The 27,507-nt window shown below is 45.8% G+C and overlaps 1 protein-coding gene across 1 annotated transcript in view; it reads left to right on the plus strand.

Annotated features, from left to right (window-relative positions):
• WNT10A (Wnt family member 10A) overlaps positions 1–21,456 on the plus strand; it is a 53,614-nt gene extending 32,158 nt beyond the window's left edge. The window contains exons 4-5 of the mRNA XM_066621188.1: positions 6,800–7,176; positions 20,989–21,456. Of these exons, the coding sequence (XP_066477285.1) occupies positions 6,800–7,176; positions 20,989–21,456 (845 nt within the window). The remainder of the gene's footprint in view (positions 1–6,799; positions 7,177–20,988) is intronic.
• Positions 21,457–27,507: the final 6,051 nt, after the last annotated feature.

Below are 27,507 nucleotides of genomic sequence, written 5' to 3' on the forward strand. Positions count from 1 at the left end.
AAGGAATGGTTTCTGTGTTGTCATCACGGCATCCTTATTATCAGCTCATATTAATTTGTGCCTCCCATGGATATTGTAGAGGCTTCGTCACTGTGCAGTATCGAGATGGATGGTGATGGCAAAGTTGCCAGGGGCGCTGTGGAAGTGGCTTGCCACATGGTTGCCTTCTATTTTGTTTCTATAGTATAGTTTTGCTTTTTGTTTTGCTGATGGGAGTGCACAGTTGTGATCCTGTGTTGTATCAGTGTGATGCTGACTGATGTAGCTGGGTCATACTGGCTAGCAGCATAGCAGGACCAGCCTGTTAATCTGTGTAATAATAGTCATAATTAGGCACGTTTAATTTTCTGCCTTCCCCAAAAGCTCCGAGCACATGAGGCCATATCATCAAAACTAGTAGGACTATGAAGTGTAACAAAACAATTCTAGTTACCAAATGCCAGTCCAGATAAAAAAAATATCTAGACAGTTTCAGAAGATGCTGTGTCTTGGCCCTTCAAGGAATCAACCTCCAGGGGACAAGAATTCCACTTCTGTGAATGTGGAACATACACCAAGGACACTCTTATACATGTTCTTTGTATTCAGTGTTGGTGTTTGGATGATATTATTGTCACTGGAATGCTCTTGATCACCCTTAGGACTCCCAGAATGACACCGGGAAGGAGGCAGTCTCTGTGTCAAATATCTTTGAAACTGTATCTGAAAAGGCTTATCTTTTAGGAAGATTGTTTAGAAGGTGTAGTCTCAGAGTCATTGAGTTGTATGACCAATAGTTGCAGAAAATAACACACAAATCGTGGAAGGAGAAAGAATGGAGGGCTTCTTTGCCAGGCTGAGAAGCTGCAGACCAGACTTGAGCCATCAGGAGATCTGTGATAACATCTCTTACTTTCTGTCCATAACCCCCACTCCGCTCTGTATATTTCCCTGTGGAGCCAACAGCAGCTTTGGATAGAAGGGGAGAGGGATTTAGGTTCAGAAAACTGCACGAGGAAAAGAGTTAAATTCTCCATTGTGGCAATCCTAAGTGAATCCCAACAACGTGCCCCCAATGGAAAACACCACTACTTCTGATAAATCTCTCAATATTGACCCTGAATTGCTTAGCAGAATATATTAGATGCAGTATCAATGTTGTGTAGCAGAATGTGCATCTTGTTTTACATGCGCACACACAAACAGAATGCCTCTCAATAAATATTTCCCATGAAGCTAATAAAGATCAACACCCTTCAGTTAAGTTTCCCAAAGTTTCAACATAAGTTATTTTCACCTCACCTTCCCTGAGCCAATGCAGAACCTCCTCCTGTACCTCCTTTGATATTCCTTTGTGGTTTTGGTAGGGTTTTTCTTTGTTTGTTTTAGTAACATCCCCTTTGATCATCTTTTGTACAGTACTGTCTGTAGCAGTTTCTAGTCTGAATAACTTGCTTGCTGAACACCTACCATCCTTCTGCAACTTGCTCTCTGCAGCTTCTTTCTGTGATACCCATTAGAATGACAAACCTGGTGAAATAGTAGAACGATGACATCATTCCTTGGGCCTCTGAGACTGAGAAGTCCCAGGCAGCTAAATATGTATTTATTTTCACCCTGCTGTCCCTGTGAGTGGTGATGCTTTGCATAGCTATCAGGCTTGCATTTAGAGGGTTGTCTCTTATTCTAGTTGACTAGAACACAATGTCCCTGATTTCAAAATTTGGCAGCTCAGTAGACTCAACAGGACAGACAGATACAGCTGCAGTGTGCCCTTTCTTTTGATCTAAATATTAGAGGGCCTAATTAGATCTTGTTCTGCATGTACAGCCCAGGTGCAGGTGGTAAACCTGCATCTGGGCTGTACATGCTACTGGAGGTTCACAGGTTTATCTAAGCCAGGGGTGTCAAACTCATTTCATACAGTGGGCCAAATATCATTCATGATGCCTTCTGAGGGCTGGAAGTGATGGTGTCACTTGGCAGGAAGTGATGTCATTAAACAGGTCAAAAGCAGAAATAAGCACTCTGTTCTTGTGTAGGAACTCATTAGCTTCAAATGAAAGAAGAGAAGATGCACAAATCTTGATCATATTTCAAGAAATGGGGGAGCCAATCATCATGCAGGCCACCTTTCAGCAGTGAGACCTCAGCATTGCTCAGCAGCTGAGAGCCCAAGGGCCAGATAATGTTTGACACCCCTGGTCTAAGTGAATTGATGTGTTACTCTTGCCCACCAGCTCCACAATTCTAACACAACCATCTCGGTGGCAGTAGCAATAATGTCTAAGGACTGGGGAGTGGGCATCTGACATCTGTTACTGGGTTTGTATTTCAGACATGCATTAATATACATGCATGGGGGAAATCTATTATGTGACTGAGGGTGCAATCCTAACCTCTTATGTCAGTGCTTTCCAGAGGTATGTTTTGGGGAGTCATGAATTACAGAGTGTAGAATAGCAATTGATATCAACCTGACTTAATGTTATGTAGAACTACAGGAAACCAAGAGGAAATGAACTTGATCTGGACTGTGGTGCAGGGGGAGGAGGGTCTTCTCCTTCTTTCCTGAAATAACTCTTCCTGAGGTGTTGTTTGCTATATTAGGGAAAACTTACATAAGAAGGAACGAAAGAAAGAAAAAGAACATGGAAGAATATGGATCTCCAATATCTCATCTAGTTGAATTTAATCACTATGGCCTAAAAGTACACTTGAGAGCTGTAAACCTATGATTTAAAACATGAGTCTGCCTCTTATATATGTAAGGTAAAGATGCAATTTGAAAGACCTAGGGGTATGATGGAAGGAGGTGCTGAATCATCTGCCCATTTTGCCCACTTGTCTCCTCAGAAGCTTTTCTTCCACATGTACTCTGATACTGGAAGTGGTCCTCTTTCATCAAAAAGCAACTGGGGGAAGGTGTTGCAGGAAGCAACTGGGGGAAGGTGTTGACACGGTCCCTCACCAAAGGCTACTGAAAAAACTCCACAGTCAGGGAATTAGAGGACAGGTTCTCTCGTGGATTGAGAACTGGTTGGAGGCCAGGAAGCAGAGAGTGGGTGTCAATGGGCAATTTTCACAATGGAGAGAGGTGAAAAGCGGTGTGCCCCAAGGATCTGTCCTGGGACCGGTGCTTTTCAACCTCTTCATAAATGACCTGGAGACAGGGTTGAGCAGTGAAGTGGCTAAGTTTGCAGACGACACCAAACTTTTCCGAGTGGTAAAGACCAGAAGTGATTGTGAGGAGCTCCAGAAGGATCTCTCCAGACTGGCAGAATGGGTAGCAAAATGGCAGATGCGCTTCAATGTCAGTAAGTGTAAAGTCATGCACATTGGGGCAAAAATCAAAACTTCACATATAGGCTGATGGGTTCTGAGCTGTCTGTGACAGATCAGGAGAGAGATCTTGGGGTGGTGGTGGACAGGTCGATGAAAGTGTCGACCCAATGTGCGGCGGCAGTGAAGAAGGCCAATTCTATGCTTGGGATCATTAGGAAGGGTATTGAGAACAAAACGGTTAGTATTATAATGCCGTTGTACAAATCGATGGTAAGGCCACACCTGGAGTATTGTGTCCAGTTCTGGTCGCCGCATCTCAAAAAAGACATAGTGGAAATGGAAAAGGTGCAAAAGAGAGCGACTAAGATGATTACGGGGCTGGGGCACCTTCCTTATGAGGAAAGGCTACGGCGTTTGGGCCTCTTCAGCCTAGAAAAGAGACGCTTGAGGGGGGACATGATTGAGACATACAAAATTATGCAGGGGATGGACAGAGTGGATAGGGAGATGCTCTTTACACTCTCACATAATACCAGAACCAGGGGACATCCACTAAAATTGAGTGTTGGGCGGGTTAGGACAGACAAAAGAAAATATTTCTTTACTCAGCGCGTGGTCGGTCTGTGGAACTCCTTGTCACAGGATGTGGTGCTGGCGTCTAGCCTAGACGCCTTTAAAAGGGGATTGGACGAGTTTCTGGAGGAAAAATCCATTATGGGGTACAAGCCATGATGTGTATGCGCAACCTCCTGATTTTAGGAATGGGTTAAGTCAGAATGCCAGATGTAGGGGAGAGCACCAGGATGAGGTCTCTTGTTATCTGGTGTGCTCCCTGGGGCATTTGGTGGGCCGCTGTGAGATACAGGAAGCTGGACTAGATGGGCCTATGGCCTGATCCAGTGGGGCTGTTCTTATGTTCTTATGTTCTAGGAAGAAAAGTCCCTTGGATGTTTTCATCTTATTTCACCCACCCCGTTTTATATGTGGATGGGACAACTTGCTGTTCCATGTAGTGTGGGCCTGTGTTGTTGGATGGGAGCAGAGCTGCCTATCTTTTCCCACTGAACAATTTTAGAAACATTGCTTTAAAAACTGGCATTTGATTTCTTCAAAACATCATTGAAATTGATGTCTTTAGGACAGAAAGAATAAATTAACGAGAATATCAGTTGATAATTATCAGTTGATAATTATGAAGGATAAGAAAGTGAGTTATGAATCCCTTTCCCAGGAGACAATATTAAGAGATGAATGGATTTGGATATGGGACAATATAGCTAGAAATATTATCACAGTTCCTTTAAGGGAGAGTTTCTTGAAATTGCAATATTGTTGGTATCTCACTTTTTTTTGCATTTGGGACATGTTCAGGGAGGAACCTTGCAACAAAATGTTGCAATATACACTTTAATTAATACAGTATTTATTAACAATAACAGCAATCTTCCTTGGACTCCATGGTAGTTCATGCTCTTCATGCTCCATGCGCTTCACCCCCATCCAGAGCAGCCCAGGCCAGTAGTTTAGGTGGCACAGATCTGAGTAGCCCCATTGAGGTGGCTGGGGAATTACTCAGGGTAAGGGGATAAATATCCCCTTACTCTGAGTTGCACTCCAGCCACCTCTTAAGCTGTACTGGATATGATGCAGGCCAGTTCACCTGTCTATTCCAGCACAAGTTAGGATTGGGCTTTTCGCTTCATTGGACTTTTATATTTAAGTAAGTCTGCTTTGGTTGTATTGTGTTAGATACGTATTGTATCATTATCTTCTTTTTTGTTCTGTTTTAAAAAAGAAAATTGGCATTTTTATAGGATTAGTACCTTCCTTGAAGATAGGGTGATGGGATGGTTATTGTTCCCTGGCATATGTGAACTGATTTAAGTGTATGGAAGGTAAGATTCCCAATCTTCTGTTGTTTCTTAGCTAAACTAAAACAATTGCTGTGTCCTAAGGTCAGTCAGACTTACCAGGTCAGATAACTTTCTTCTTGGTTGACTACTGTAATTCCAGTGTTATAAAGAAAAGCCACAGGGCCTGCATGCATAAACACACCCTTCTAATCTTATCCTATCTATCTGAGGAATACTTATACACTTCATAAACATATACACATAACGTTTCTTGTCATGGTATATCGTTGTCTTACACCTGTAATGTGACACTTTTCTTGGCAGCAGAAGTCTAAGAAGGGTTTGTCTTCTATCATTGATAAACTATGTTCTGGAAATTCCCCTCTGTGTGGTGAAACAATGCTGGGCTATGGTGACTGCAGCCTGCAGCTTCTTCTGTTGCCAGGGCTCGCGTGACTCCAGCGTATCTTGCACAGTATAAACAAAGCCCCAAACAGAAATGTGCACTAATTATAAGCTGGCAAGCTTTGCGATGGGTGAGACTTTAAAGTGCCTAAGAGTTCCCTTCCCACTCTCAACTCCCCTTTCAGATTGCTCGTAACTGTAGGGCCTGAAGGGATCTCAGAGGTCACTTCATGAAATCCTTCTGCCCTAAGCAAGTATCACCATGTCTGAATTGTTACTGAAGACTGGCTCCTGGAACCAGCCTGAGATCAAAACTGACAGTGTAATGTCAGAGCACCTTTCAATATTTTTCTTTCAGTCTTGTGCCGCACCTCACAATAAATGAGGTGTAGAAGCACGCATTCAGCTATGGTTGAGTTTAACCAGCATGTATGAAAGTAACTGTATTAGATGTGAGATGCCAAGTTCTGCTAAGCTTATTCACTGGTAGAGAATGGGAGTTAAGTGTTATCTCTTCAGAAGGCAAATATCCAGTGTTGATAGTACTATAGTATTACTGTGTTCAAGAAGAATTAATTCAACTTTGGAACAATTAAAAAAATAGAAACAAAGATAAGCCACCAGGGCTGTGAATTGCATATTTGCAAGAAGCACTGCTTCTCCCCATAAATCTTATTTGTTTGTGTGCATGCAAATGAATGTGAAATACAGTACATAGATGTATGCTTCCTTAGCCAGTGACATGAATCACTGAAAAGACACCTTCATGTACAGTTATAAACAGCTATGCACCCTGATCTAGGAGCTGTTCACTGAAATCTTGTGAGCAAATCCCAACTGTATTGGTCCTGCTAACATAGATGTGTCCTGGTAAGAGTGTGTCTTCTTCCGGTTTCCATGGTCACTCTCAAGCGGCTCTTTCACACACTTATCGAAGAAAACCCATCACAAGGCTTGGATAGCATAGGTTCTTGCAGTGAGGATTAAAGCATATGTCTGTGAGCTCAGCAGAGAGCATTAGAAGAACAGGCATTTTTGCTGCATGCTGCAGTCTTTTGTGCTTTACTAGTTATTGAAATCTTATGTGCTCTGATCACAAACATGATGCTCTGTACTTCAATGACAACTGCAGGGTACCCTGCAGAAAGATTTCTGCAGAAGGATTTCGCACACAGTGTGCTGCACAAGTGCAAGAAAGGCTTATATACTGTATCAGTGATGGTAGTGAGCTTTTCAGTGGTGACTGAGTGACATGGTTCATATCTTCTCTCTTGCAGGTTTCCGGGAAAGTGCTTTTGCTTATGCCATTGCAGCTGCAGGGGTGGTGCATGCTGTCTCCAATGCATGCTCCCTGGGCAAGCTGCAGGCCTGTGGCTGTGACCAGAAGCGCCGAGGGGATGAGGAAGCCTTTCGCTTCAAGCTGAATCGTCTTCAGTTGGAGGCCATGAATCGAGGCAAGGGAATGATGCATGGAGTGCATATGGAACATATGCCAGCTGAAGCCCCAGGCTTGCAAGACTCCTGGGAGTGGGGGGGCTGCAGCCCTGATGTGGACTATGGAGAGAAATTTTCCAAGGACTTCTTAGATTCCCGGGAGACCTACCGAGATATCCACTCCCGCATGAGGCTGCACAACAACCGTGTTGGTCGGCAGGTGAGTTGAAAGGGCAGGCAAGGGGCTGGATAAGAGGCAGGGCTTCTGATTGGTAAAATCCTCTAAATGTAGATGTCTGACCTGTGCAACTCATACAGTAGTCTCCTCTGACCCTACACAGTCCTGGTTGTAACTGCATTGTGAAACAGGGCCTGTATAATCACAGCCTGTGTTGCCACAGTCAGATTCAGTTGCCTGCACTTAAAACCTTATTCCTACAAATGCAGAAACTCAAACATTTTGTGTTATCCTCACAAAAAAATAACTCAAGATCAACCTTTATGGATCCACTTTCACATCTCTTAAGATTTCACGGTGTTGTGCATCACGCATCAAAGAACTGCAGGCATGATCTATTCTGAAGTCATTATGCTTGCTTTTCATGAAGTGGCTTCCAAATGCTGATGCCGCAATATGTATTCAGTCTTTAAAGGGCCACAATACTTTTTGTTATCTATGCAATACTTTTTTTTTTAATGTGGTATGAGAAGTAGGATTAGTCTCTCCAGTGCCACTCTTTTTTGAAGAAGAGCTCAATGAGGCCTGGGGAAAAAAGGAGTACAGTAGTTCTGGTTCATTCAGCCACATCATTCTATTGACATGCTTGTCTGCTAAAATATTGGACATTTGGAATGGCTGTCCAGAGTGTGCATTGGTTCAGGCCTCTGTACTCCTTCACAATTAATAGTTCTACAGGAAAGTCCTGTGAGAGTTACAATGACTAATTTATCATCACTTGCAACTAGAGAGTGGTTTTGTAATAACCACTGATGGATGAGAGGGACAAAAAATGACTATGAACATTTTTAGTGAAAGTGCAACTGGCACAAATTGCTCAGTCAGCCATGCTTGCAGATGAGTGTATGTCTCTGATGCACACATTTTTGGTAACATGTGAATAATGAACATTGTGTATTCATCCAAGTTGACATGAACACTTCACGCAGAATGTTCACTTTCTGTCTTGCCTCTCAATCTGGTTCCTAAAAAGAAACACTTTTAATAGATGTGTGTATCTAAATTTTGTAATCTGTAACACTGAAGAATCTAAAAGACCACCTGCAGTGACCTTGCGTGTGCCATAACGACTGCAGTCTTGTGCTGGCCAGTGTATTTTATTCATTGTGTTTGAAGTGCCTAGTTACCTGACTTGGCCAAAATATTTGTACAATTAATTGAACTTCCTTTCGAATTGTTATACTTAATGCTTAATGCAAAGTCAACATCAGTGAACACCAGTATTTACTGTATACATCCCCAGTGGCATAGTATGAACTGGGTCAAGAATATCTACTGTCCTGCTGTTCTTTAAGTAACTTCAGAGTGAAAGGATCTGCAAATGTGACTTATGGCACATTTGCGACAGTGCATGCAGGCAGTGAGCTGGCACACACTGCGTAGGATTGCACCCTTAGGGTCCAATCCTATCCAGGGCCGATATAACTGTAATGCAGGCCAGAGGTAAGGAACACATATTCCCTTACTTTGAGAAGGCTTCCACCACTGACCCCAGACTGCAGGATGCAGCAGACGCCCCATTGGCATGGTTGTACTACTGTTGGAAGGTTGGATAGGATTGGGCTCTTATACTTCTAACAGATTTACAGGGAGCTTTTTGCAGGCAGAGGAGACAACTATATTTTTACATTTATTTAAAGAATTTATACCCTGCCTTTCCCTTGCCAAAGCAAGTGTCCAAGGCAACTTACTAAATGTTCCCTTACTTGGAAAAGACCTGCAGTGCTGCCCCCCCCCCATGCAGTATGCAGTGTGCACTTCGGTGGTGTGGCTGCAACAGCAGGGTGGTTTAGATAGGATTATGTCATGTTGGCAACCGTCAGTCTCAAAAGACTATGGTATCGCGCTCTGAAAGGTGGTTCTAGAACAGCGTCTAGTGTGGCTGAAAAGACCAATTCGGGAGTGACAATCCTTTCCACACTGGGAGCAAGTGCAGTCTGTCCCTGGTCTGTCTCCCTGGCTATGGGCCTTCCTTCTTTGCCTCTTTGCCTCAGACTGTTGGCCAAGTGTCTCTTCAAACTGGGAAAGGCCATGCTGCACAGCCTGCCTCCAAGCGGGCCACTCAGAGGCCAGGGTTTCCCACTTGTTGAGGTCCATCCCTAAGGCCTTCAGATCCCTCTTGCAGATGTCCTTGTATCGCAGCTGTGGTCTACCTGTAGGGCGCTTTCCTTGCACGAGTTCTCCATTGAGGAGATCCTTTGGGATCCGGCCATCATCCATTCTCACGACTTGACCTAGGATTAGGCTGTGAATGTATTAAGATACATAGTGTCCTAATTACAAATAGCTTAGCAAGACCTATCAAACAGTTATAAATGGAGCTGTTTACAAACAGTGTTGATGATCAGGAAGCTAACAGCAACCAGTGGATGGGCTAAAGAGGAAACTACTCTTTAAAATGCTGCTGCTACTTTAGTAACCACACTGTGTCAGGTACTGTTAAGAAGATAGAAGTGATATGATTCCTGCCCTCAGGGAGCTTGCAACTATATAAGACAGATAAGACAACGATACAAGGAGAGGCCAGTGATTGGCAGTGACTGGCGGAAGAGTGGCCTGAAGCAACTATTGACAGAATATTGACAAGCAATAGTGACAGAATCAATTTGAACACTAGCTGCAGCAAGTTAAAAAACACTCAATTCAAATCGTGATTACCTGTTGATGTAATCATTTTAGACTTTGGTAGCCTTGGATTGGTTAGAGTAGGCTCCAGTATTTCAAAGCTTGAAGAGGAACATGAGTGTGGAAAGTGGACTATGAAATACAGGCCTGCACTGTATCAGTGATGGTGTGTCTTGCTTGATTTTTCATCTTTCGTGCTGTATGATGAAATGCTTCATGACAGCACTGCTGTATTCAGTTTTACAACACTTGGATTAATATGCACCTATGTACACCACTTTCAGGCAGTAGTCAAGTGTTGCATCATCATCTCAAGGACATTAGGAGTGAGCTAGGCTCAATTCAAACCAAGTCAATTTTGTTGTTGTTGTAAGTTGCATCATAGCAGCCTACATTCTTTCCCTGGCTCTTCTAAAGAGTTTTGCAATAAATAAATAAATAGTTTCTAATTGAGTGTTACAGACGGTTTCCGCTGTCCCCACAACACTATAAATGGTGGTGGCCCCCCTATTCTCCCTGGTGAACTCTGAGAGGGGATCGAACAGCTTGTTGCAGTCTTGAGGTCTAAGTGTGCCTCAGGGCAAATGTCCAACCCCTTGATTGAACAGCCCTCTCAAGTGTGTTCACAGGGGTTGTACTTTATGGGGCTGTAATGGCGGCACTTACCTTTGCTAGATCAGAGGGATGCGAAGATGAAAGGGGACCCAGAACCACCCATTAGCTGCACAACAAAGGGCCTCCGTTGAGTGAGGGCAACAATAAAGCATTCTGGGTGCATGAATGACTTAAAGGAAAACACTTAGCAGCTAGCTCTGGGTGCTGGACTCAGATTCCAGTTACTGTTTAGGTGCATTTACTTTTTGACTAGAAGGGGTAAATAAATTTAGTTTAGTCCAGGTCTTACAAAATTATGGATGCTTAAATTCCTTTCCATTCTCACATCCATTAACTGATTCACAGTTACAATAGCTGTTCAAGAACTCCCTCCTCCACTTCATTCATAAAGGAGGAAATTGTAAAATTAGCATGTAAAAGGCCCTTGCAGTGTTGATGTAGAGATCTAATCCAGGTTAATAACTGCTAATACAGGTTAAGCCTTCCCCCTGTAGACAAGCCTGTCCTAAGCCTGACCTAAACCTGACCTTCGTGTTCCTTGACAAGGAGAAAGCAGCCCTTAACTGTCTGCCTAATCCATCAGGGTCAGACCATTTTCACACTGCTCTGTATCTGTGCAATGGCCATTAAGGGGAACCATCGTTCCATGTAATCCATCGAGGGTAGTTCAAGAAGCAGTGCTTTTGAAATTTAGTGAGACAGAGCTATGCTAAATATTAGAAATGGTTGAACAAGCTGCTCAGGAGGATCATAGAATCTCCTGTTTACAAAAGAAAAAAATGAAGAAATTTTACAGCCATCTATGGGGATTTTTTTCCATACAGGATGTCCTTCCTCTGGAAGAGGTTGATAATCCACTGGGTTTTGAGACGTCCACAAATACGATTGCCAGTGAAGACCAGAAATTTAATTCTGAAAGGTGGTGGGGAAATACTCCAGCATACCGGCCACAGAGTGACAGTTTTTCCAAAAGCTACCAGCCACAAAAGCAGAGTGTCCTTCTTTCAAAATGGTGCTAGGCTGCAGTTAGACTGGGGCTGGCAAGGCAAGAAGGAAGGCAGTTAGATGGCTGTGAAAGCCCCACCAACTATTCGTTTTTGGTTATCATGTATTATCCGTAGTAGATATGGATATGGATCGGTAGTTGAAAACATAGATTTGAAATGACAGCAACTATATTAATTACAAACACTTTGCTAATATGAGGGGTACAATTTAGAGAAATGGGCTGCCAAGGGGTATGCAGGTCTCTTGTTGTCTTGTGTGCTCCCTGAGGCATTCGGTAGGCCACTGTGAGATACAGGAAGCTGGACTAGATGGGCCTTTGGCCTGATCCAGCGGGGCTCTTCTTATGTTCTTATGAAAAAAGGTTGGGAATCACTGCTCTAGAACATGTTGCTCAACCCTGCTCTCTGTCAATGACACATGCACTGACTAGCCCCTCTCTCTGCATTCAGAGTCTGAGCAGGTCAAGAATTATAGCCTAGGGAGTGACAAATTGCTATTGGTCGCAGAGAAATTCTGCTTAGGCACTGATTGGGAGAGTGGTTCTCACTTCATAACCACGTTCATCCTAAGCTCTTTCTTAGAGGAATGTCAGCGTGTACAACCTCTCCCTCCCAGAACAATTTTTTTCTTCAAGGAGTCTATGGGACCTCAAGGCAGGGATCTCAGGACTAGCCCTTTGGGACCTCGGGGCAGATCCAGCCATCAAGCAAGTTGAAAACTTTGCCTCAGGCAGTGGGTTGGGGGAGATGGCAAATTAGCAGTGGTGGGTGTCCCATACCCTGTTTCCTGCCTAGCAGGGTATGGGGCATCCACTCGGCCCCATCTTCCAGCCCCTTCTTCTTATCTCATACTAGAATGCAAAGAAGGATGGAAAGGTCTTATCCTACCTAATGAGTCCATCTCAGCTACTTTTTCTCTAATGGCTAGAGGTGTGTTTTTTTTTTTTTTTGGTGATTATGAAATAAAGACACAGAACACTGTTTTTTCACTTCTCATTTTTGTAAATAAAACAAATAAAAATCTTGCAAAAAAACAACTGGGAAATCTGTGAAAAGAAAAAAAAATAATGGGCTAGACTGGGGTGTGTGTGCATGGGTTATGACTGTGGCTGTATCTTCTGGCACTATATCACCTACATCATCTACCTCATACCCTTTTAAATGATTATAATTTATCATTATAATTTATTTAAAAAGTGCCCTTGGAATAAAAGCACATAACACAGTGGCAGGCCTCTCCAGCCCCACACCCCAGGGCAAAGGCCTGTGATGGCGCCCCCCCCACGGGATGTCGCTATTCCTCCACATGTAAATCCGCCCCCCACTTGTCTAGAGTGCACAGAGCCTTGCGTGACTCCAGGAAGCCTCCTGAAGCTTCCCCGAGGCTTTAAACTGTGCTTCAGGCAAACTGGAAGCACAGTTTCTGACTGGGTCGGGAGCCTCAGTGACACTTTCGCATGGTCCTAGAGGTGCGCGAGGCTTAGTGCCTGAGGCATTTGCCCCTTTAATTCAGTGGCAGGTCTGCCACTGACATAACACTGCCTTTGTACTTTTCCTCCTTGTGAAAAGAAACAAAATCTGCGAAAATGCTAAAAACGTTTAAGAACATCTCCACTAATGGCTGGCAGAGGGAATGCTTGGCACTGACCAGAGGAAGCAGCAGAGGCAGCAGCACTGGACTTGTTGGAAGGAGATAGGGGTTGGGGCAACTTCCCTCTCTCCTCTGACAAGTCCAGCATTGCCTGTTCTGGTGTCTGGTGAAGGCCACTAGTGGCGCCGCTGGGCTTGTTGAAGGAGGTAGCTCTCCTAATGCTCTCTCTGAGGGGGTCACCAGGGGGTACATGAGAGCTTGGGGGATGTATGCACAATATGGGGGTGGACAGTGAAATGGGGTGTGGTGGAAAGTTGACGGAAATTCAAGTGGTGGTTCAACACAGTCCATCTCTGTCTAAAGCGTTGGCTTTAGGGAGTGAAGAAACGAAGCTCTGGGGTATACAGCTCTACTCAAGGAGTCTGGAGTCTGTTGTGATACCTTTTCCCACGTTGTGGGTGTAGCACACCTTTGCAAAAATTGTGTCTTGCCGACAGAATTGTTATAGATTCCTTTGCAGAAAAAAGTCACTCCACCTTTTTTATTCACCACAGCTGCAACTCTATATATATACACTTACTTCTAAGTAAATTTCATTGAACTCTGTGGGATTTTCTTCTTCCATGTAAACGTGCGTGTGATTGTACTGCACAGCTGTTCTCTGAGATTAGTGTCCTTTGAACAATTATATTTAAAAGCACAGTGTAATGGACTGAAGGGAGGGAGAGGGGGTGAGGCAGAGGGCATGTCTTGCTTAGTTGCTATGCATGACCTTGGTTTTCCCTCCACAGTACACCGTAACAGTTTATGTTCAGCGTTCCAGCCCTGTCATATAGTCTGACCTAGGAAAGCGGCCTCTGGAACACTTCTCTCCAACCTTCTGCCTATTCTTAGGGGAGCTCCTGTCTGGGAAGCTCTGCTTTTGGCAGGATTAGACCCCTGTCTTCCAGCGCCCCTTCCAAGCAGGCAGCCCCCTTGGAGCACACAGGAAATGATTTGAAAACCACTAGGTGGGCTGCAAAGGGGATAATGGCTCCAGCCTATTAGTGCTCTGTAATTTGGTGCTAATTTCCTTTATTACAGTGTTCCCGCACTGCAGGGGATGGTGGTGCTTGCTTGCAGCATGTGTGGGGTGTGTGTGGCTGAACTTGCCATTGAATCTGTGGAAACAGCAGGGCTAGCTCTGGGTGAAAAAGTGGCATTGGCTAGTTCTGCAAGCCAGCAGTCTATGTCTGGCCCCTTTGCCTCTATGAGATGCACAAAGGAGCTTGGCTAATGCAGTTTTTTCTGCCACTGTGTCAGGTCAGGGTTGCGTCTCTGGCAGCTGGCGTGGGGAAGGCATTGGGGAAATGTGCAGCTGACAGGGCAGGAGCAACACCATTGAGAACATATTTGCCGCACTGGATCAGACCAAAGGACTGCCACTTGAATTTCCCCCCCAAAGTCTGCCACCTCCCCCATTCCAGTCCATCCCCACAAGCGCACTATTGTGCACTCAGGGCCCAATCCTGTCCAACTTTCCAGCATCAGTGCAGCTGCTATGCAGCCCCTAGGTGAGAGAACAAATGTTCCCTTACCTTGTGGAGGCCTCCATAACTACCCTCCCACCACAGGATGCAGTGCAAACCCCATTGGCATGGCTACACCAGGGAGGGAAAGTTGGATAGGATTGAACCCTCATTCTCCTGACAACAGTCCCCCCACAAGTGTTCTAACCTAATGACCCCATCATCAAGTCCAGTGCGCTCTCTCTCTCTCTCTCTCTCTCTCTACTATCCTTTGTGGATTTGTTTCATCAGTTTTTTAAAGCACTGATTTCCCAGGTTGTTGGGTATAAGGTGAAGGTCCCATACCCCTAAGATACATATATTGAAATAGCATTTTTTCCTGAGCTCTTGGTTCAGTACTATACATTGCTACTCAAAGCACAAGTGTTGTGTACAGAAAATATTCAAATATCTCTCTTGGATGCCCCATCCCATCACCCACACAATAATGCTAGGCAGCTTGGACAGCCGCTTATAAGTTGTATAGTTGTCACCAGGAGACTAGAAGCTATGTGTGATTGTTCCCTAATATGCATGTGATAGGATGAATCTGAATTAGCCACAGCAGGTAAACAAAAATGAGTAAACAAAACCATGACAATTATGCAGCTCACAGTGTGATAGAACAAATTATTAACAGTGTGGTGATGGACACCATCATGGCATTGACATGCAGAGAAGAACAATGAGAAATTATGAGATTTCCCAGGCTGGAGGCATTCACCTCTACCTTGGTTGGAATATGCCTGCCTGACGGTTGGGCAGTACAGCATGCTCCATGCTGTTCCATTACTGCTCCAGGGCCAGTACAGGTAAGAGGCAGGAGGAAAAAGCATTCTGCCTCCAGATAATAAAGGGACATGGGCTGGTCTGGGGGAGTGACATTAAAGCAATGAGTGGGCTGCTTGCCCTGCCGTTGAAGGTCTTTTGGTGGTGTGTGTAAACCAGTTGGTGTGCCATGTATTATGTGTTCAGGTGACTTGAAGAAGTCCTTTCTCTTCCCTTGATCTCCACATCAGCTTTTTCCTGCAAAAAATGTAGGAGAATTGTATTGGCAACCTTCAGTCTCGAAAGACTATGGTATCGCGCTCTGAAAGGTGGTTCTGGCACAGCGTCTAGTGTGGCTGAAAAGGCCAATCCGGGAGTGACAATCCCTTCCACACCGGGAGCAAGTGCAGTCTGTCCCTGGTCTGTCTCCCTGGCTATGGGCCTTCCTTCTTTGCCTCTTAGCCTCAGACTGTTGGCAAAGTGTCTCTTCAAACTGGGAAAGGCCATGCTGCACAGCCTGCCTCCAAGCGGGCCGCTCAGAGGCCAGGGTTTCCCACTTGTTGAGGTCCATCCCTAAGGCCTTCAGATCCCTCTTGAAGATGTCCTTGTATCGCAGCTGTGGTCTACCTGTAGGGCACTTTCCTTGCACGAGTTCTCCATAGAGGAGATCCTTTGGGATCCGGCCATCATCCATTCTCACGACATGACCAAGCCAACGCAGGCGTCTCTGTTTCAGCAGTGAATACATGCTAGGGATTCCAGCACGTTCCAGGACTGTGTTGTTTGGAACTTTGTCCTGCCAGGTGATGCCGAGGATGCGTCGGAGGCAGCGCATGTGGAAAGCGCTCAGTTTCCTCTCCTGTTGTGAGCGAAGAGTCCATGACTCGCTGCAGTACAGAAGTGTACTCAGGACGCAAGCTCTGTAGACCTGGATCTTGGTATGTTCCGTCAGCTTCTTGTTGGACCAGACTCTCTTTGTGAGTCTGGAAAACGTGGTAGCTGCTTTACCGATGCGCTTGTTTAGCTCGGTATCGAGAGAATGAGTGTCGGAGATCGTTGAGCCAAGGTACACAAAGTCATGGACAACCTCCAGTTCATGCTCAGAGATTGTAATGCAGGGAGGTGAGTCCACATCCTGAACCATGACCTGTGTTTTCTTCAGGCTGATTGTCAGTCCAAAATCTTGGCAGGCCTTGCTAAAACGATCCATGAGCTGCTGGAGATCTTTGGCAGAGTGGGTAGTGACAGCTGCATCGTCGGCAAAGAGGAAGTCACGCAGACATTTCAGCTGGACTTTGGATTTTGCTCTCAGTCTGGAGAGGTTGAAGAGCTTTCCGTCTGATCTGGTCCGGAGATAGATGCCTTCTGTTGCAGTTCCAAAGGCCTGCTTCAGCAGGACAGCGAAGAAAATCCCAAACAAGGTTGGTGCAAGAACACAGCCCTGCTTCACTCTGCTTCGGATGTCAAAAGGGTCTGATGTGGAGCCATCGAAGACAACAGTGCCCTTCATGTCCTTGTGGAAAGATCTGATGATGCTGAGGAGCCTGGGTGGACATCCAATCTTGGGGAGAATCTTGAAGAGGCCGTCTCTGCTGACCAGGTCGAAAGCCTTTGTGAGATCTATGAAGGCTATAAAGAGTGGCTGTCGTTGTTCCCTGCATTTCTCCTGCAGTTGTCTAAGGGAGAATACCATATCAGTGGTGGACCTGTTGGCTCGGAATCCACACTGCGATTCTGGATAGACGCTCTCTGCAAGTACCTGGAGCCTCTTTAGTACAACTCGGGCAAACAGCTTTCCTACAACGCTAAGGAGAGAGATGCCGCGGTAGTTGTTGCAGTCACCCCTGTCACCTTTGTTCTTGTACAGCGTGATGATGTTTGCATCCCTCATGTCTTGAGGTACTCCACCTTCTCCACTCCATATTGTAGGAGAATATCTATTCAGGAAACCCTCAAAGAATCCCTTAACATGCCATTTGATTCACACATTCTGAGCCAGCATTAATTTAATTCTGCCCAGTCCACAGGTGTATGTATTTGATCCCTTTTGCATATATGCAACATTTGGCAGAAATGGCTTAACCTAAAGCATGCTAGGTAGAGGCTTATTCCACTTATCTGAAAACACCCAATGCAAGAATTCACACCTTGCATTCCATAGTCCACCATTATGGTTGATGAACCCATGCTAGCTTGATTTGAACCCGTGTTAGCTTGGGCTCTTGCATATCAAAAATATTGTCAGCCCTGCCCCCAAGGAAAACTTTTGTCCTCTCCTCTCAATACACCTAGACCTTTTAAGGACACACACACACACACACACACACACACACACACACACACACACATATGTTGTTATTTCAAATGGAAGCCCCTCTGCTGCTGCACAAGGCAGCAAATCCTCTGCCATCTATTTAGCCCAGGGGCCTCCAAACCCCAGCCCGAGGGCTAGACATGGCTTGCTCAAGTTATCCAGCCTACAGCAAGTCTCTGGTCTCCTGCAAGCCTCTGGCCCTCTCAACCGAATGTGACCAGAGCTGTGCTCCAGTAAGATCTGGAGGTTGTTCTGAGGGCTGGGGAGACCATGTGCCTCCCCTCAGAATGCCTTCTAAAGCCCTAAAAACATCATGGCTTTCCTGAAAAACCAGAAGTGACTTTTTGGGCCATCTGAAGGCCTTGGCTTTCTGAGGCTTTCTAATGTATTTATTTAAATTTTATATTTAAAATTTAACTATTTTTCCGGCCCTCGACATCATGCCAGATATTTGATGTGGCCCTCTGGCCTAAAAGTTTAGAGACCCCTGATCTAGCCTGATGTCAAACTAGATGATACCTCATCTTGACCCGCCCGTGATCATCTATGAGATGGTCTAGACCAGGGGTGTCAAACTTGGTTCATACAAGGACCAAACAGCATTCATGGTGCCTGCTGCGGGCCAGAAGTGATGTCGTTAGGCAGGAAGTGATGTCATTAAACAACTCATAACCAAAAATAAGCACTTTTTCTCACTTAGGAACTCAGTAGCTGCAAATAACAGAAAAAAAAATACACAAATCTTGATCATATTTCAAGATGTGGAAGAGCCCAATTTTCATGTGGGCTGCCCTTACAGCAATAATACTTCAGCACTGCTCAACAGTTGAGAGCCTGAGGGCCGAATAAAAAGCTTCCACAGACCGGCCCCCGGGCCTTACATTTGACACCCCTGCTCTAGACTCACAGGCCAACAATATGACCAGATCTCTATCTAGTGATTTTTCTGGTCAGTCTTAATGTTTTACATCTTTTTCTAAACCTGAAATGAGAAATTGAACACATATGAACACTCAATACAGGCAATGGCCTGGTGGGCACAAACAGATCTTAAAGGGAGGGTGCATGAGCTGGGCTAATTCTGGGGGAACTACATTCAAGCAAGGTGCTGGCTGCTCTCTCCAGCATAGAAGGTAGATACTTTCTGCTTATCTCTTTGCTCAGCTATATGACTTTTTCAGAGTGTTCTTTTCACTGTCCTCCCTCTCTTCTCAACTTTCCTTTAACCCTATTTACTCCATTCACTTGCATAGTCCTACTTCTCCACACCTATCCTGCCTCTTCTCTCTATAGGCTGCTCCTGAGACCCTCCACAGATACTATCTTTCCCCTGTAACCCAAGATTACCCTCTCCAGTTCCCACCCTCTGTTTTTACATTCATTAAGGTGCTTCCTTAAGCCATGTCAGTTCACATGGGTTTTTCCCGACTGACCCTTAATGTTTCCTTGCCTTTAGACTGTAAGGCTGTAATCCTAACCAACTTTCCAGCTCTGACATAAAGGGCAATGCAGCTCCGAGGTAAGGGAATAAACATTGCCTTATCTGGAGGAAGCCTCCATGACTGCCCCCCAACTGCTGGATGCAGCACATGCCCCACTGGCACAGATATGCCAGTGCTGAGGAGTTGGTTAAGATTGCTCCCTAAGCCTGCAGGCAGGCCTGTATTAATAACAGCAATAATAATTTTTGGTCCAGACATATTTTAGCTGCTTCAGATCAGGTGAAGCGTAGACCACAGATGTGATGAAAGTTAGGGTTTGTGGACCACAAAATCAAAAGCTGCACTGCTTCTTATCGAACCAGAAATTTGAATCCCCAAATAAAAAAAGGAAACAAAATGCTGTGCTGTGGCCTTTGCTGATACAGTTGCCAAATCAGTACTGAATTCAAAAGTACAAAAATTACATTTGAGTGGTGATGGGGATTTTGCAGCATTATGCTATGTTGCAGCTTCAATGTTTGTTTTTTAAACATGGTGTCTTTTAGCTCTAGTTTTTTCCTGCAGAAAGCGTGAACATCTCAATCAGCTTTCACAGTTCTCTTTGCCTTTGTTGCAAACCTGATTACAGCAGACTCCAAAACAAAGAGATGTATGAGGGGAGAAGTGAAAATGTTTAAAGGCCAGCTTTAAAAAAAATAAATCTCAAGATGTTAATATTTTAGCGACATCTGAGGTGCTGACTCATGTTTTTGGAACAATAACTTTGTTCTTCATGCTTACTCTGCAAACAATAACCAAAGCTGCTTGCAGTTACATAATCCCTGTCCACACGTTGCTGCATGTAGCCATGTTCAACAGCTGCGCAAGTACAGCACTGCACAAACTTTCTGCCACACTCCCCTTACCATAAACACCGTAGCAATTGGGAACAGTTTGAATCTATTTGTGTTGGATCTTGGGAAGGGCAACTCACACTTATAACCCATGTGCATGAAGACCCTTCCCATTACAGGTGAGGGTGATTAACTTATTGAAATCCAGGGGTACATTAACAGAGTGACATTATCTTCCTTTGCCCATACCATTTTACATGCTGTTCTAGTTCTGAACTCAGGGATTATACTCACTGCAGGTTTGGAACCCACAGTGGAAGGCTCTACCTGACCTCCCAGATGTGACCAGAAGGGCCTTCCAATTACATCCAAGAGGCTGCCTGAGGTCCAGGAAGGCCTCTCTGGCTCTCAGAAAGCCTCTGGGATGAGACCAGAAGATGCTTCCAGTCATGTCTAGGAGGTCAGGTGAGGGTCCTGACCTGTGGATTCAGTTATCTGCAGGTTGGTGTTTGGCATTCACAGGGGTTCAAGGAACAGAACCCCCACAGGTGCTAAGGGCCGACTGTAGGTATTTGGAGTCAGACTCTGCTGCCTAAACAGCTGGGGAAGGGTTTGCAGTTCGATGGTCGAGCAGATGCTTTGCATACAGGAAGTCCCAGGTTCAATCACTTGGGTCTCCCAGTTGAATAGGCTGGGGAAACATCCCTTTAGGAAATCCTGGAGGGCTGCCACTGACCAGTGTAGGTTGCACTGAGTGAGAAGGAATCAGCACAAGGAAACTTCCTGCATGGCTGTCTCATGCCCAGCAATACAAGCAGGTCACTGGAGAGAACACCTCTGTGTTGCTGAACCAGTTGGCTCAGCTGGGTTAACCTGCATGTAGAGCAGCCTGCACAAGCAATATGAGTGCTGCCAGAGGATGACAAAATTAGCGTGTTCACTGGGAGCAAATTGCAAACCCAGTTAAAGAGTTCTGCTGTTGCCTGCCATGTTTCTGTGGCAGCAGTACAAGGTAAAGGGTGCTAATCATTGTCTGCTTGTGTCTCTGACAGGTGGTGATGGAGAACATGCGCAGGAAATGCAAGTGTCATGGCACCTCAGGGAGCTGCCAGCTGAAGACATGCTGGCAGGTGACACCTGAATTCCGGCTGGTCGGCTCTCTGCTTAAGGAGCGATTCTCTGGGGCCATGCTTATTCGACCCCATAACAGGAACACAGGGCAGATGGAGCTGGGTCATGCTCGCCAGCGGCGTCGGGCTGGCGTTGGCGACCTGGTATACTTTGAGAAATCACCCGACTTCTGTGAGAGGGAACCGGCCCTGGACTCCATGGGCACACAGGGGCGCCTATGCAACAAGACCAGTCCAGGCATGGACAACTGTGAAAGCCTATGCTGTGGGCGGGGACACAATATCTTGCGGCAGACACGGAGTGAGCGTTGCAACTGCAAGTTCCACTGGTGCTGCTTCGTCGCGTGCGAGGAGTGCCGGCTCACCGAGTGGGTCAGTGTCTGCAAGTGACTGTGGCCTTGCAGGACATGCTAGCGACTCTGCCATTATGACTTGGCAGCACTGCAGGATGGAGCACCATAGGGGGCATGGTTTGAACAACCTGGGACACGAGTGTTTCATGTCTCCTTGGCACTTCCACTCCTCCTTTCTGACGTGTGCATGAGCATTCGACTCCACAGGGTCTAGTTGTACAGGCAGTCATGTGTGGACTTGCACCTCAGAAACACAAAGAGCCTCACACCAGTGGGCTGACTGGAGCCTCCAACATTAGCTCTAGTCCCTTCTGATCTCTGACAGCTGTGGTTCAAAGGCCCGCGAGCCACTTGTTTACGTTCCTCCAGCAGAAGCTATTGCTGCCCCGCCTTCGGTAAAATATCATGATCTTCAGATCACACTCTGAGATCGTTCAGGTGACAGACAATTCTACCAAAATACTTGCTTTTTCTTCCTAACCTGGGTTTGACGCTGCCCCATTCCCATGTTAGATGAACTCAGGACCTTTGGGGCTTCTGTGAATACATTTGTTGTTCAGGGGAAAAAAGAAAAAACAATTAAAATGCAGTTTGTTTAAAGCAATTTTCTAACAAGGGATTGAAAGGTGTGAGTGTGGAGGTTCTCTGCCGATAGTGTCCCATAAAGGTGCCATAGACACGCAGGGCAGTCACTGTGGTTGGTAAGTTATTTTGTTATTGCGAGAATAAAATCGAATTGAAGATGCTGGTATGTGTCTGAGGTTGTAGTGCTGGAGATGTGAGATTTGTTGACTGAAATGTGGGATGTCTCCTTGTTTAGTACAGCATCCCATAGGAGCTCATGTGGGCACATTGGTTTATACAGAAGCTACAGCACAAGTCATAGGGAACAGTCTTGTTATGAAGCCTCTGGAGGGAAAGATACAAGCCTCCATCTACAGCTCAGCAGAGTCGAGCTCCTTCACAAGAGCTGGGAGACTATGCTCTGTTTGGGTGCTCTGTATGCAGGGTTGTGTGTTCAGGCGTCACAATGTGGAAGTTATATTCGTGATTCCAACAGACATGGATGCCGAGCTGATGTGGGCTGAGAGTTTGTTGTGACACTTATAAAAATTCTGAAGATTACTATTGCAGCTAGAAGATGTTTAGGATATTCATTAAATCAAGGCCACAGTGGTATTTCTGTAGTCCTGTCCCCAGATCTGCTTTATTTGGGATGGGGTGCAAGGGTGGCAAAGGAAGAATACCAGGAATCCCCTCTTAGGAAAAACCTGAGGGGAGCAATGCCACAGTGCAAAGGAAGGGTTGAGATTCTCATGTGTAAATGAGGCAGGAGAGAGAGCCTGGAATGGTCCACAATTACCCATTTCCAAGGCAGTCATAACTCAAGACTGACTCCATGCCCAATCTCGTCTGATCTTGGAAGCTAAGCAGGGTCAGACCTGGTTAGTACTTGGATGGGAGACCGCCTGGGAATACCGGGTGCTGTAGGCTTATACCAGAGTCTTTCGAGACTGAAGGTTGCCAACCACAGCCCTCCTGCCTGCTGATTAAGAATAAGACTCATCGGGAGTCCCTTTAAATGGGGAGGCTGGGGTCTCAAAACATGGACAGTGTGTGCATGGGATTTGGGCCTTGTGTGTAGTGGTAGTAAGAGTTAGCAAGTAGCTGCATCTGAAGCTGCACTAGCTGTGCCCTGCATGGACTGGGTGGTGATGAATCATCCTATTGGTATCTTGCGCTGTCTGATAAAACCCCACCCTGCCTATAATTTTGGCCTGGAGGCTGTGCAAAAGGAACACCAGACAGGAAGGAAAAAGAGGGCAGGGTGCGAAGGCCTCACCAGGGAGGAGTTCTCTGCAACCCTGTTTCATAAGGCTCCAGGGTGCTGCAGGTGGGTGGTGGGTGGTATCTTGGTGTCATCAGTGTCATCTGGAGCTGTCAGTTCCTTTTGGATTTGCAGTTTGCCAAACTCCGGGGGAGATGCCATCACATAAGAACATAAGAACAGCCCCACTGGATCAGGCCATAGGCCCATCTAGTCCAGCTTCCTGTATCTCACAGCAGCCCACCAAATGCCCCAGGGAGCACACCGTATATAACAAGAGACCTGCATCCTGGTGCCCTCCCTTGCATCTGGCATTCTGACATAACCCATTTCTAAAATCAGGAGGTTGCACATACACATCATGGCTTGTAACCCGTAATGGATTTTTCCTCCAGAAACTTGTCCAATCCCTTTTTAAAGGCATCCGGGCCAGATGCCATCACCACATCCTGCGGCAAGGAGTTCCACAGACGAACCACAAGCTGAGTAAAGAAATATTTTCTTTTGTCTGTCCTAACTCTCCCAATACTCAATTTTAGTAGATGTCCCCTGGTTCTGGTATTATGTGAGAGTGTAAAGAGCATCTCTCTATCCACTTTGTCCTTCTCATGCATAATTTCACCCAGAAGGCCTTTCTGTCTGCAGGAGGGCACATGGTGAGTTTCTCTACAACCTTTAGAAAGATGGGAGGGAAAACCCCTCCCACTCATTCCAGCACTGAAAGGATAACAAAACCCATGAGAAAGTGAGCTCAAGAGCAGAAATGACTATTGAAATGGGGTTTCCTAAGCAGTGACCTGGGAAATCCAGCCCTACTGTACTCAGCCTGCAGAAGAAATAGCACCAATGCAACAGGTATTCTTTTTTCTTTCTCTTGACAGAAGATCTGTGCATTTGAGAAGCTGTAATTCTACAGGTAAAACTCCACTGCATCTATGTGCTGAGGAAAGCTGTCCCTGTTGAATTTCTACCTGCCATGCAGGTATGACACTAAGGGCACAATCCTAACCCCTGATGTCAGTGCTTTCCAGCATTGATGTAAGGGCAATGCAGCTCTGCGGTAAGGGAACAAACTGAGGAGGACTCCATGAGTGATACCCAACTGCAGGATGTAGCACACGTCCCCATTGGCACTGCTATGCCAGTGCTGGAAAGCACTGACATAAGGGGTTAGGATTGTGCCCAGAGCCTCTGTCAAGAAGTAAAAAAGACCAACCTCAGCAATGGATTTTGCTTTCACCTTTGGGGACTCATTGCAATATTGCCAAGAAAGAGCACCTGCTTGTCCATCCTGCACCAGCCACAAGCTAGTGATGTTTCAAATGTTTCATGTTCTCTGTTTTAGAGGTTCCATAAAACATTTAGTGCAGCTGTTGCTTGACCTTTGTGACTAGGCATTCAGAAGCCCCCAGGCACAGAGCTCCTTGGGTTCCTTCTGCTCTCTGTTTTTGGATCAGTTGGAGCTATGTGAACGTATTTGTTGCAGATTTGGCCATAAAAGGATGCAGGGGCCTATAACTTCAGGACCCTTTTAGATCTGATAATATGAGGCCTGGTACTGTGAGGTCACCCCTGAGCATGGTGAGGTGATGGCAAGGGGAGAATCCTTGCAGAAGATACTGACCACTGTGAAACTTTTGGTCTTTGTTGTGTGTTTGATACGGAGTGAAACTCATGTCAGGTTCCCTTCTGGGGCTCTCTCTGATTTGGTCAAAGGAGTAAACCTATCCTGTTCAGGAACAACATGAAGCATTTTTGAGCCTGAGGTATCTCTCACCTGCAAGGATCTACATCCTCCAAAGTATCAACCCTTCTACATGTTGTTTGCCGTTTCCAAGCCACTGAAATGTGAGTATCAAGGAAGTCTTAGGAGATGAAATCTCTTTCATCCACTGCTGAAGCAAATGTACTGACTGCCGTACAAAAGGGCTGACCTGGCCCTGCTGCATTGGGTAGGATTGGGTAGTGGTGAGGCCTAATCTCTCCACCCTAACATACTTCATTCTGCCTGCTTCAGTTCTCATTGTTCTCTCGAAACCCTCCTTTTGCCTCCGTGCCCACAGCCACCTTGGATCCCGCAGTTCCATCAGCGTTCTCTGCACTCAGCCATTCTTCACAGGATGCAAGAAGGGGAAGTGTGTGTGTGTTTATGTGTGGAGGGGGAGAAGAAAGAATTATCCTTGCACATCAATCACACCTCAGCCCTTTGAACTTGATGTCTGTTCGCAAGCTCAAAGCAAGGGGGTTTGGCTGGGAGCCTATGATCTCCCTAGGCCACCGCAGAGACTAATGCACATTCCCAAAGCAACCCTGCCCCTGCTGTAGCTATTAATCCCGCTGCACTTATCCCTGCAACAGCTGCACAGGGCTCACCTGTCCAGCAAGGAACACACACCAAACTGCTTGATTTAATTGTGAGGAAGGGCAGTGTAGAGATCACATTAACCCCCCCCCCACATGGCTCTTGTGGTGTTCTCTCTGTCTCTCACACAACACACTCCAATGTTTTGCTATTTTTCTCAGCTTGACACACAATCAGTAACTCCACTTTTAAATAAATGAAAGCAAAAAATCAGAGATATAAAACTAAATCAGACTGCCTGCTTGTTCCTGCAGATATAAGCGAATTGTCTGCTTCATGGAAGTTCTATAACCTCTTTTGATCTGCAAGAAACAAAATATGCTGAGCTGGCGAAGATCTGAATTAGTAACTGAAATCCTCTTAGCAAGGAGAGTGCTCCCTATCTCCAGATTGTGCCAGGATCGCCTACGGGTTTGTGTATTCTAGGATGGCATCTGTTGGCAACCGTCAGTCTCGAAAGACTATGGTATCGCGCTCTGAAAGGTGGTTCTGGCACAGCGTCTAGTGTGGCTGAAAAGGCCAATTCGGGAGTAACAATCCCTTCCACACTGGGAGCAAGTGCAGTCTGTCCCTGGTCTGTCTCCCTGACTATGGGCCTTCCTTCTTTGCCTCTTAGCCTCAGACTGTTGGCCAAGTGTGTCTTCAAACTGGGAAAGGCCATGCTGCACAGCCTGCCTCCAAGCGGGCCGCTCAGAGGCCAGGGTTTCCCACCTATTGAGGTCTACTCCTAAGGCCTTCAGATCCCTCTTGCAGATGTCCTTGTATCGCAGCTGTGGTCTACCTGTAGGGCGCTTTCCTTGCACGAGTTCTCCATAGAGGAGATCCTTTGGGATCCGGCCATCATCCATTCTCACGACATGACCGAGCCAACGCAGGCGTCTCTGTTTCAGCAGTGAATACATGCTAGGGATTCCAGCTCGTTCCAGGACTGTGTTGTTTGGAACTTTGTCCTGCCAGGTGATGCCGAGAATGCGTCGGAGGCAGCGCATGTGGAAAGCGTTCAGTTTCCTCTCCTGTTGTGAGCGGAGAGTCCATGACTCGCTGCAGTACAGAAGTGTACTCAGGGCGCAAGCTCTGTAGACCTGGATCTTGGTATGTTCCGTCAGCTTCTTGTTGGACCAGACACTCTTTGTGAGTCTGGAAAACGTGGTAGCTGCTTTACCGATGCGCTTGTTTAGCTCGTTTAGTTTAGGATGGCATAATCTATTGGAAAGTGATCCATATGCTCTCTCCCTCCTTCCTAGGATCAAGCAAAAGATGGATTGAGAGCAATCAAAGCCTATCCTGGAGAGGGAACTACTGAGCTAGCCCACCCAAACTGTGGCAGTAGCGGAACCCAGCCACAGGGGTTTTCTAGACCTCCTAATCTCAGAAACATCATTAGGGTCATCTCCTTCAATGCCACCCCATCCTTCACAGGATTTTTTTGAATGGAACCATCCCTGGCAGAGTCTGATCCAATGTTGTCTTTAAATATCTCCAAAGATGTCGTTTCTGCCATTTCATTTACAGAATTACTTTCCCAAATATCTAACCAGTTATGCTGCAATCAGTGGGAGAAGCTGCACTTGTGGAAATTCTCCTCTCTACAGAATGATTAAATGTGGGATCTTGCCACTCTAGGGGGCAACTACAACATCTTGCTGCAAGGGATGTTTTGCACATGTCCAGTAACCACACCACCACTATTGCTAACCATTTGCCTGACGCAAGCTTCTGTGCTTTAGCATGTCACATAGAAATGAAACAAGTGCAGCTTTGCGTAGTCCTCGACTGTCAGAATTTTCTCTCTGTGCCCTTCCATTCTGTAGTTTCAAGCATGGTTGGAAAGCATATTTGGAACAGACTGCTCTGTTTTCTTCTAATAGGATTGTCTGCTCTGTAGTAGGCAGGCATTC

This window comes from Tiliqua scincoides, chromosome 1 (genome assembly GCF_035046505.1).
Source record: "Tiliqua scincoides isolate rTilSci1 chromosome 1, rTilSci1.hap2, whole genome shotgun sequence".
Classification (NCBI taxonomy): Eukaryota; Metazoa; Chordata; class Lepidosauria; order Squamata; family Scincidae; genus Tiliqua; species Tiliqua scincoides.